An 11,599-nucleotide genomic window follows, 5' to 3' on the forward strand; every position below is an offset into this window, starting at 1 on the left:
TTTATGGTGTCAACACAATTGAGCCTCTGTAGGCTGAAAACTTTTATTTCCATTAAAAGACTTGGCATCCTTTTGTTCCTAAGACACTTGTATAGATATCCAACTTCTATTGAGATCGGATGTATCCAATGTGTTTCTTTAAAGTGTTCCTTTAATTTTTGTGAGAAGTGTATATACACATAAATCAAAATAATTTTAACAGACAAAAGGACAAGACAAACTTGCTCGTACACAAAGCTCTCCTCTCTCCTCCCCAAGTGAGATAAAAATTAGACAATAGTCAATTTTCTCTCCATTCTGGGTTTCCCTAAGACCGGAAGCTTAATGGTGTTCACGCGCCTCTGTCACGCTTCACCTGTTGATTATAGGGTGAGCTGCTGCCTGCACGCGCTGTGCACGCGCGTGCCTGATTGGCTGCCGCTCTGCCGGCGCGTGTCATCAAAACACTTGCTTGTGCCTAATTACCAATCAGACGTGCGTGGGCGTGTTCGTGCGCGGAGCTTCAGAGGAGCGCGCAGCATGTCCGACGTGAAGTTTGGAGTTCTTTATGCGGTCATGGAGCCAAGCAGCTCGGGCTTCCATCTGTGGAAGGACTACATGGGCCTGTCGGACACAGTGAAGGAGATCCTGGGGCGCAACCCCCCAACCGAGCCACACCCGTCGGAGTACGCGCGTCATCGCTCGAGGACTTATGATCTGAACAGAGACATGCGCCGCGATTCTGCGCTCCAGAGCGCCCCAGCGGGCGCAGACAGCGCATCGGGCTTCCCTCGTGCCCCCCTGCTCCGGATCCCCAGGACCCCCCAGCTCCCAGGTAACCAAGTTGCGGAATCGCCAAACAAATCCAGATCCAGAGACCCAAAGGACCCCGGGAGGAGTCGTCTGGAGCAACCGGCCACCGCTCCTTCCCCTGATGGACCCATGGTCTGCAGCTTCTGCAGACACAACGGGGAGTCCGAAAAGGTTTACCGCTCTCACTGGCTGAAGAACCAGGAAGGAGACGTTTTATGCCCCTACCTGCGGCAGTACGTGTGTCCGCTGTGCGGGGCCACGGGGGCCAAAGCGCACACCAAGCGCTTTTGTCCAAAGGTGGACAGGGCGTACTCCTCCGTGTATGTGAAGTCGAGGCGCTGAGAGTACCCCTCCCAGACTGAACTGAATCTATTGTAAATATGTGTGTGGTTTGTTTTGAGTTTATTTTAACATAGCCTACTTTGCATGGTGTGCTTATAAAGATGAAGAAGAACCAAACAATTTTGCTTGCGAAACCAGGTTGTTTTTGGTTGCAAAATAAATGTTTGCATTTGCGACCTTTTGTTATCTTTTTATTTTATAATTGTCAGTTAAAAGCATTTAAAGCTGTCTAATATTCTGCGCAAATTGTCAAAATGCAACTAAGATTCAGGATTAATACAAAATTCTGTCAAGTCATCTTGGAAGGAAACCTGATGCAAGATCAGCAACATTTCCCCATTTTTCAACAGATTTCTCATTGTTATAAATATGTTTCCACTTGTATCCAATTTGGTTCTATGGAACACAAGAAAAAAATACTAATTTATAAAGGAAAATATTACCTTTGAATCATTCAACAAGATTTGGTCAACACTTGTCACTCAATTGTCATGTTAAAATTTCTTCTGAGGAACATCTCCAAGTTCACATTTCAAAAGCAGATCTACAAATTATTTGTAGATCAATTTTTGTTGTAGGTTTTTTGTTTTTTTTTAAGCCAAAAGGGTGGAGCTTCACCATATCCAGGGTGTTCGGAACTTCGCTGGTTGACCCATACCAGTAAAAAATGAAACATTCCTGCAGTTTGAGCGGCACTCCATTTGGTCCCAGTTTCTTTTATGGAGCTTCTTCAAATGTTCAGCCGGCCCTACTTGTATATCTGAACTTCTTAGATTCCACAAACCTTCGGATGGACTTAAAGTTCCACTCAGTCCTCTTTTGATCCATTTTTCAAATGTTCCTAGAGGTCTTTTATTTACGATTATGTGTTTTTTTTTGGCACATTTTTTTAAATTAATTTTCTTTGACATTATTTCTGCAGGAGTTCATTATAAATTCACCCCTGACTTTTGGGAACAATTGCACAGAAATGAGCCACCGCTGATATGACGTTTACGCCCTTTCCTGCTAGCTTACAGCCCCTCACAACTGCTAATACTAGCAGTACAACAAAAATGATGAGGAATATTGGAGCCATCCAGCCGAACAAATTAGAGCCAGATACCAGCTCAGACGAGAAAAAGGAAAACTTAAATAGATCTAGTCGTCTACAAGTGTATGCATCAGAATGGAGCAGAGCGGGGAGTTTGAGCCCGTCCATTGTAGCTTCTATGTCTCTGATATTGAGAAATGTTTCTCAAAAAGTTTGGTTTATACAAACTAAAAGAAAATGGGGTTTAGCCAATTAAATTAATTGAGAGTTCTCTTTGGTTTATGACCATAAAAGTATTAACTTAACAAACTCTGCTCTAGCATGCTCTAATTGTCTGGACACACCTGAACCAGGTAATCCCATTTTCATCAGCTGGTGACTGAAGTGGGCCGGCCCACTGGAGTTTGCTCGGTCCAGCCTAAAAAGTGACAAATGGGCGGGGCAAAGTGAGAGTTTTTCTGGTTCAACCCACCTGCCAATCAAAGAAATGTACCCAATAACTCCCAAACTGAACCTGTAATTACATTTTACAGATTTGCCCCTCCTCCTCTATCAAACTGTCATGAATAAACACATAAAAACAGAAGGGTTTCTAACCACGCTACACCTCTGTTCTTTCAACTTCCCTAGTGGTCATTTAAGAAACTACAACATTTTTGGACAACCTCCAGATTGGATTTAAATTTAAAAATTAGAGGTCTGTGTGTGTATTTGATGCTTATTAGCCTTTTAGTAAGTAAAAAATATTATTAGAATCTTGGTTGTAAAAAGGAAACTCCCCTAACTTTTAGGAGTCCTTTTTATTTTTGTGAAGCTGCGAGTCATGGCGTGCCGTCAGTGTATGGCGGCCCCCCACTACAAGTGTGTGAACGTGTTTGTGAGTTAATGAATTACTGTGGTAATAGTAAAGCATCTTGTGCCATAGATTGGAGAAAAGTTCTAGTAACTTACACACAATTTGACATTTTTTAATACAGATTTTTTTTTGTCAAAATGCTTGTGGTTTTCCACCATTTTTAATAAATTTCTGAGAATTCAGACACACAACATTGGTGAGGAAAAAAACTTTATATTTTACATTATTTTTTTAATACGACTATTTAAAATAGAATATCATAACAATAAATAATTTGTTTTGCTAAAAGACACTTCATGGAGCTTTAGTGGTCTTTCTTCACAAAACAAGGAGATAAAACAGATTAATAAGGAAACAAGATGCATAAATTACATTAAGGATGGTAACCATTCAGACTTTTAAAAAGTATTTTTAAAAGACTTTTTTAAATAAGTGTTGATGACGAACTATTTTTATAATTCCCCTTCTTCTAAAAGAGCAAATCCTGTTGGAAAGGCCGTGACAGAGGAGGATAGATCCTACCAACCACCACGTATCCTCTCCTCCTCACAGGATCTTCAGAGTCTGTGGGAAACCTGACATCTTCAGTGGTTTTTGTGCTTGAAATTATCTGTACTCAATGAACTATTGTACTCGGCTCCTTAGCTTCCACATTCTCCAAAAAGCATCATGTTAAGAGAATTTGTTCTCCATCCTCAATATTTTTCATGTATTTGTTCAAAGTCTTTGAGTTTCTTTGATTAAATCATAAATTGTAGACTTGCTGACTTCTATTTAACTTGTATTAACATGCTTTAATGTAGTTTTATTTAGTCTTTTAGTTGATAGAATTGCTAGACACGATTCATACACATTCGTGTTTTCTGTAGTCTCTCATGTGATGGCAGACTCTGACAAGAAAGGAGATCTATGAACATTTGAGAACAACAGGACTTTTGAATCTGTCGTTCCACAGCAGCAGGTGTGGAAAGAGAAACTCTAAACAGGAGAACCCAATCTGTGTATCAGCAGGTCCACTCCAGGCTACCGTCTGCTCCACCACTGGCCGATGAATCAGCATTTTAAAACAAAGCTAATGCCAATATTAAAAGTAAAACCTTAAAAGATATGTTTTTGACTCGTGATTCTTTTTGAATCTTTTTATTTATCTGGAAATCTGGGTATGTGTTTCTTTACGGTCCGTTTTCAGAACAAGTTCCCGTGAACGGCTCAAACACTTTATTCACAGAACGTCAGAAGAACCCAAACATTTGTTGAAAAACTGCCTTCACTAACCAAACAGAACCGTCTCAAACTGCCCTCCGCGCTCTCAGTGGGCGGAGTACCTGGAGGCTTTTCTGGAGCGCCGCAGCTTCTCCAGCTCCCGGTGAGCCGCCATGACTCTCCGACTGGAAGAAAAACATTCAACAGTTTTAACGTCCTTTAGGAGGAACTCTGGACAAGCTCAGAACCGCCTTCTCCCACGACTAAAGCGATTGTTATCAACCTGACAAAGAGTCAGACTGAGTCAGCCAATCAGGACACAAAAAAGTCACATGATGAAAGATCAGAGCAGGTTGAGAAGTGGAGGATGATGGGAACTAACTTGATAGAGGAGAGCTCGCTGATGATCCCACAGAGCAGCTCTGATGCATCTTCAAGGCAGTATTGGTCCTCCATCAGCTCCTCCCTGCAGGAGAAACAGCTGAGTCAGCTCCACTTTCAGTCAGCGGAGGAATGCAAACCAGGACTTTTCTTCTAACAGTTTTAAAATCCGTAGTCGGAAACCTTTTTCCAGAAAAGAGAACCCCGCCCACCTGTTCAGAGGTGTCACCTGTGCTCAAAACCTGCAGGAACATCTACAGTTCTGGTTCTGTGAGGAACAGCTGCTGCCTGATCGTCTTTTTCAGCATGAAACTGAGCTCTACACAAAAACTGAAAAGGTAAGTACTATGAGACATCGTAGATTTGATAAAACTTTAAATATTATGCGGACACTAAAGAAAAAAGAAAAAACTCCAAAATCCATCATCCAATAAACGATGTTCAATAGTAACTACTGTTTCCAGTTTCTTTCTGTATTTCCTTTTGATTTCTGGAAACTAAGTAATAAAAGTAAGAAAGTAACGTTTATGTATATAGCACCTTTCTCAGACATGGGTCACAAAGTGCTTCACAATAAAAGAATACATAAAATATAACCACAATTTTAAAAAAAAACCTAAAAAAGCATTTAAACAAAAAGAATAATCAGCTACAATAAAAAGGAAACAAAAATACCAGAACAATTTTAGAAGTATATAAAACACAACTAGTCAGCCAGACAGCGTGAAGTTCATTAGGAACAGAAAGCTTGTTTATAAAGAAGAGTTTTAAGTGACCTTTGCTGTCCGAAACATTTCTTTATTTATTTTTCCTTTGGGGAATTGTGTTTTTGGTTTCTGGAATTATTTATTATTTATTTTGCTTTTTTAATCATCATCATAATCTTTAATATGTTTTTGCATTAAGTGATATGTTTATGTGTCACAGTTTTTACTGTCACAATATTAAAAAATAAAGAATAACAGAATGCCTCTTTAAAAATACAACCTAAATGTTTCCACCATCTTTGCTCTGTAAATAACTATTTGTATTTATTGACTGTTTATTCCTGATCCTCAAAGCACAGTTTGACTGTAAAGAGCGTCTGGGACCTTCAGAAAAAACCTCATCGTTCTCTGTTTAGTGGTGAAGTAAAGACTTGACCGATGCTGCGTCATTTCAAAGCTCCGCCTCCATCCCTCTCGTGTTTCTTACGTGAAAACAATGGTGTTGAGCTGGGAGTCGGACACGTCATCAGAGCATCCATGGGTGCTGTGTGAATCCCTGCCAGAGCCGAGTGCAGCAGCAGGAGCGTCTGTAGATCCACCCTGGGAGACACAAACATGAGACCCTCGGTTCAAACTCAACCACTCGGGGGCGCCACTGAGTTTAACATGTCAACCATTTCCATTTAGTGCATTTTAATCATTATTATTTTAAAAAATTGATGTGTTACAATCCATTAGAGCCAAATAATCGATCAAACTTTATTTATAAGATCATTTTCGTTCATCAGTAGCATAAAGTTCTTCAAGAATTAAAACAGTTTTCAAACTTAAAAACCTTTACATGAGACACACACACCTCAAACATAAAATGACCTAAAAAGGAGAATAAAATAAAAATAAGAATATGAATAGAATTGTGTCCTAATGCTAAAGAAAGAGGATGGGCTCAAAATAAAGCCATAGAGATCAAAAAGAACACTCAGGTTTCTCGAAAGTTTAATAAAACTATCTCTCTTTTGTCTTTAGAACCAATAAAGAAAACCTCGATTTGCTGAACTGAAGTTCTCTCTTCCACGACTTTATGTCTAAAAGTAGTGAAACTATGATCACTGACTCCTCGTCATCAGGAGACATAGGGATGTAAAGCTGTGTGTCATCAGCGTATCTGTGAAAAGCCTCTTGATATTTGCCCCCAAGTGGCGGCAAATCTAAATGGAAAAGTTCTAGAGCTAGAATTGATCCTTAGAGAAATGGAAGTCAGCTGACCTTGTGGTGCTGATCAGCTGGGATCCCTGCAGCATCAGGACCACACTAATGTAAACTGCTCTCTGGTTTGAGCTCAGATAAATCTTCAGTTGAAGCCGCGTCACAGTTTGGTGGGTTTTGTGTGAAGTTGTAAATACCTGTAAATCACGTCCATAAAATAAACCTGTTTTGTTTTTTGTCTTCTCATTCTTCCTGTCGTTTTCAGACGGTTTTGGTTACTTCCATTGTGACACGTAGAACAGCGTTCATCTAAACCCCTTTAAAGTTTTAGCTGCATGTGAAGCTTTGCAGGAGCTCTTCCTAAAAGTTTTGCACTTTTAGTTAATTTATTTAGTTTCTGCTGTTGACCTCTGACAGTATTAACAGGATTTAATGATGATTCTCTGCTTTGACCGTGTTCAGCTCCATCTAAACTAGAACTTTAGCATTAAGAAAAAAAGATGGAGGTTTTATTTGTTTTTTCAACCATTTCATTTTTGTTGGTTCCTCCTTAAACTTCTGCATCTTCAGCTGTTTCTGTGATCACACAGGAAACAGTTTTTCTAGTATATCTTTGTCATTTTGTCTCAGAGTGTGGAAGTGAGAGGTTTAAGGATGGAAGAGTCAAAAGGAAGAAGTCATGAAGAAAAGAAAGCACAGTTGATGCACTCACATTACATGTCTCCTCTGAGTCTGCAGGGATCTCTGTAGGCGGCTCCACAGATCCACAGCGGTGTCCGGTGGTGGGAGCTTCAGTGGAGGACGTTCTTTCTTCAGCATTGACCGTCTGTGGAGGAGCGTCCTCCTCTCCATCCAGGCGGATGTTCTCCTCCGGCCCTGAGTTTGAGGTGAAGGAAAACCTTATGTACAGCTCTGACCCCCTCATCTTTGTTTTTGACCTCTTACAGACCTTCAGAATGTTCTCTCTGGGTTGACTGTGGAGCAGACTCAGAGTCAGGGTCAGCCCTATAGAGGGAGCTGATGGGGGGTTCAGTCGGTGCTCTGGAACAGATTTATGGACAGAGGAATATTTTTATAAACTCATTTTGTTGAGTGTGAAAAGGTTTCAGTTTGGAAGAAGAATCTGACCTTCTATTCTCGTCTGCATGCTGTAGCTCTGCCTTTTTAAGCTCTGCCTGTTGTAGCTCTTCCTGTTGTTGTAGCTCTGCCTGCTGTAGCTCTGCCTTCTTCAGCTCTGCCTGCTGTAGCTCTGCCTTCTTCAGCTCTGCCTGCTGTAGCTCTGCCTGCTGTAGCCCTGCCTGTTGTACCTCTGCCTGCTCCAACTCTGCATGCTTCAGCTCTGCCTGCAGTAGCTCTGCCTGCAGTAGCTCTGCCTGTTGTACCTCTGTCTGCTTCAGCTCTGCCTGCTGTAGCTCTGCCTGCTGTAGCTCTACCTGCTGTTTTTCTGCCTGCTTCAGCTCTGCCTCCTGTAGCTCTGCCTGTTGTAGTTCTGCCTGTTGCACCTCTGCCTGCTCCAACTCTGCATGCTTCAGCTCTGCCTGTTGTAGCTCTGCCTGCTGTAGCTCTGCCTGCTTCAGCTCTGCCTGTTGTAGCTCTTCCTGTTGTTGTAGCTCTGCCTGCTGTAGCTCTGCCTTCTTTAGCTCTACCTGCTGTAGCTCTGCTTGTTGTAGCTCTGCCTGCTTCAGCTCTGCCTGTTGTAGCTCTTCCTGTTGTTGTAGCTCTGCCTGTTGTGGCTCTGCCTGCTTCTTCCCACTTTCATAGCTGGAAGAGCGCAGAGGAGTGTCTGAAGCCACGGGGTCATAACAGACCTTCATCTCATTGTCCTTCACACGGCTTGGCTTCTTCTCACTGTTTCCTAAAATTCGACTCCGCTCCCCCTCTGTCAGGCCGCAGGAGCCCATCCTCCGCCTCTTCTTGGCAGGAAAAGCCGGGGCGGACTCTTGCTGCTCCTGCTGGCCCTCCACCTCCTTCTCCACACTTGTAGAGGAGGCCTCAGACACTTCAGAGTCCTGGAGCGGATCGGTGAACATCTGTTCTGTGGATCTGTGGATTTCCACCACGGCTGTGGCCTGCTGCCTCTTGCTGTCATCATCGATGGCGTCCTCACCTGCCCAGCTCTCCGCCTGATTCTCGTTGCAGCTGGAGCTGGACTTTGGGGCTGCTGTACTCAAAAAGCTGACCTCTGATTCATCTGTGGGCTTTTCTTTGGTGGCTTCATCTGGCCTAGTCAGACAGGACTGCTCCACTGACTGACACAGCTGATGCACGATGACTGCGCATTCCTGAAGAGGCTTGGCTGCAGTTGTGACCTCCTCTACGCCCTAAAATTTAACCGCACTTCAGTTAAGGTTATCTTGAAGTTGAGCCATAGCAACTGGACTTAAAAAACGTCTTTCTTAAAACTTCAGGACAATGCCCCCTGGAGGAGTGAGATCCTTCATCGACGTATTGCTACACATTTTGGGGGTAAAACCCTGAAAATGGTGCAGGAATACGAGAAGACAGCTCGTAAATTGGCTTAGATTGAGAAATGGCATCATTTACCTTTAGATGTAGAGGAGCTTGGACGTTGGCTGTTTGACCAACGTCATTGCTCTCAGCTTCCCTCTTTCTTGACCTGAGTGACCGCGCTGGGGGCGGGGCTGAATCTTCTGAAACAAGAAAACAACCCGAATTGATATTGCTAATATATGTGAGCCTCAGTAATTTAAAAAGAGAATACATTTTAAACACAAAGTCCCATAGAATAGTTCAATCTATAAAATAAAAAGCTGAGGAGTTGGGGGAGGAATTCACAGTAGAGTAAGCAGCTGATTAGAGAGTGCAGGTCAACTTTATTAATCCAACCTTGTTACCAAGAGCAGAAAATACAAGCAAAAAAAGCTATTATATATTTCACCACAAGAGGACAGCAGCGCACCCTCCCCCTGAATACGATCCACGTGCGAGCCGTTAGCAGAGCGGCCATTTTGAAAAGAAAGACCTTTCCACCTGCAGTTTAGAAAATTTCTTGTTTAAACTGTGAATGCACATTTACCTTATATGAGTTCTGATCATTTTACAGTTATTTCTTGAGATTTTAAACCTAATTCAGTATTTTTGTGTCTTAGTCAAACTCCATCTGATGTTTCACTCATCTTGGTGGGGAAAAGTTCAGCTCCTTCAGGAGATTTCTGCTTGTTTTTGAGTTTTTTTCTCTATGGTTTGGTCTTTCAAAACACATTAAACTGTTTTACACTTAGTGAAAATAAACAGATAAGTTTTGTTGTGCTTTTTGAAAGCTTAAAAGTTCAGCATCACTATGAATATTATTCAGATTCATGCCATTGAACAGGGAATGGACTCTTCCACTCCAAACATCTTTTAATTTATTGTTCCCATTGGTCTTTGACAATCCTGTTATTGGTCAAAAAAAACAAAACCCTGCTATTTTCTAGGATATAGTTTCTGCAGAGCAGTAGTTCACCTCTGAGTTGTGGGCGGGACTGTTGGTGTGGAAGTAAGCCTACGCTCATTTCCCATCAACCCTTTGTTTACTACAATTTTACAGCCCCTTACAATCCCAAACTAACATTAGCAGGGCAAGCATTGGAGCTACCCAGCGGTACAGCTTGGAGCCAATCAGCTCAGATGAAGAAAATTAAGATGTTAATGAATTTAGTCGTCTACAAGTGGATCCATCGATGTTGTGGCTTGCTATTTCTAGTAAATACGTAAAAACGACAAGCTTTTCTAAAACTGCACATTTTCATCTGCTCTTAAATCGTTAAATACTCAAAAATATCCTTTTAATCTTAATTTCTTTATTTTACCTTCCATCAATAGAAAAATACAACAAGAACATATTAAAACACCATTTTCATTAGAGTTGGTCTTTACATTTTTAACCATTTTGACACATTAAATAATAAGATAGCAACAAATTTTCTACATGAAAAAATGCAGTATTTCTATTTATTATATAAATATTTTTTTAAACAAATGTAGATTTTCTCTGAGGGGGAGGGTTAGTATTCATGATTCAAAATCTTAAAACTTTATCAATAAAGGCAAATTAGCATGCTGTCATTTGTAGCTAGTTCAATCTTTATTCAGCTATATTTTTCAGCGTTTTTAACTTTATTTTGTTGTTAGCATGACCAAAAATGACCATAACCATTTACTCTGACAGTGTTTACCATTCCATTGTTATCAGGGTTTTATATCATTGTTCTATCTTCAGCTCTTTTGTTTGTGTTGAAAACCTTCTGCTAACATAGCATTGAACAAGTTACTTCGATGTTTAAAAAAATAGTTAGCCATTTATAATATTGTTTTGCATGAATTTTTGTTAAATACGTGTGGAGGGTCCTTGTTCCATTGTGTGAACTGAACCTGGTTTATAGTTTTTGTGTCGCGCGAGGCTGTTTTGTTCAAAATAAGGAAAAGAAAAGAAAAATAAATTTATTGGCGATCATATGTTCTGCAGTTTTACCAGATCTGCTGCTGATCTTCGTTTTTCCTTTGGCCATCTCCTCTGGGGAACAGAAACGGATTGAGAATCACATTTAGTTTAAATTCACCTTTAGAAACCGATGAAAACTACACTAACACTGAGATTCCAAACCCCAGAATCCTCGATCTTATTCCAAAACCATTAACACATATTATTTTATGCTGAATAAACTGTCTATGTCCAAAACAGAACACTTACCCCCTCTAGTGTCAAAGTTTTACCTGGGATAGTTCTCTGTCGCCTCTAGTTCGAGTGTTTACGTCCACGGTGGGCGTGGCTTGCTCAGCCGCAAAGCGGAATGCTGGTTGCCGTGGAGACGGGCAGTAGGAAGTAGTTGAGCTGTGGATGTTGTTGCTGTCAGACTGAGCTCGTGAACAGTTCGGCTCCCTGTGAGTGTGTTCAGTGGACGTCCTTTGTTTCTGACACCTGTGTCGTAACGCGGGAATCTCTGCGGCGCCAAAGTCCGCAGGTAAAAGTGTCGCTTTGAGCAGGTTTCGCGGCTGTTAGCCTCTGGCTAACTCTTTATAAGTCAGCAAATGTTTGTTTCTGTGGTCAAACGGCGCCAGTGTGAAGCGCGTGCGTGA

At 41.4% G+C, this 11,599-nt stretch overlaps 2 protein-coding genes across 7 annotated transcripts; one reads left to right on the forward strand and one right to left on the reverse strand.

The window, feature by feature from the left end:
* Nucleotides 1-449: 449 nt before the first annotated feature.
* Nucleotides 450-1,310, forward strand: nanos3 (nanos homolog 3). The gene has a single exon (XM_024259821.2). It carries the CDS (start codon nt 520-522, stop codon nt 1,132-1,134), a length of 615 nt encoding a protein of 204 aa, XP_024115589.1. The 5' UTR covers nt 450-519; the 3' UTR covers nt 1,135-1,310.
* A 2,837-nt stretch (nt 1,311-4,147) lies between these two features.
* On the reverse strand, nt 4,148-11,375 carry LOC112137213 (involucrin). Of its 6 annotated transcripts, none has more exons than XM_036211542.1 (10): nt 11,237-11,375; nt 10,995-11,036; nt 9,065-9,171; nt 8,137-8,841; nt 7,649-7,773; nt 7,470-7,561; nt 7,233-7,396; nt 5,802-5,914; nt 4,609-4,692; nt 4,148-4,411 (listed from the first exon to the last, which is right to left on the reverse strand). In XM_036211542.1, the coding sequence occupies exons 2-10, from the start codon at nt 11,029-11,031 to the stop codon at nt 4,333-4,335; spliced, it is 1,506 nt and encodes a 501-aa protein (XP_036067435.1). In that variant the 5' UTR covers nt 11,032-11,036; nt 11,237-11,375; the 3' UTR covers nt 4,148-4,332. The 6 variants fall into 6 exon arrangements, with proteins under 6 accessions (XP_036067435.1, XP_036067432.1, XP_024115162.1 ...); XM_036211539.1 differs by having other exon boundaries at nt 7,649-7,728; nt 7,759-8,841; XM_024259394.2 differs by having other exon boundaries at nt 7,649-8,841; nt 9,065-9,168.
* Nucleotides 11,376-11,599: the final 224 nt, after the last annotated feature.

The sequence above is a fragment of the Oryzias melastigma genome, linkage group LG1, assembly GCF_002922805.2.
Source record: "Oryzias melastigma strain HK-1 linkage group LG1, ASM292280v2, whole genome shotgun sequence".
Lineage (NCBI taxonomy): Eukaryota > Metazoa > Chordata > Actinopteri > Beloniformes > Adrianichthyidae > Oryzias > Oryzias melastigma.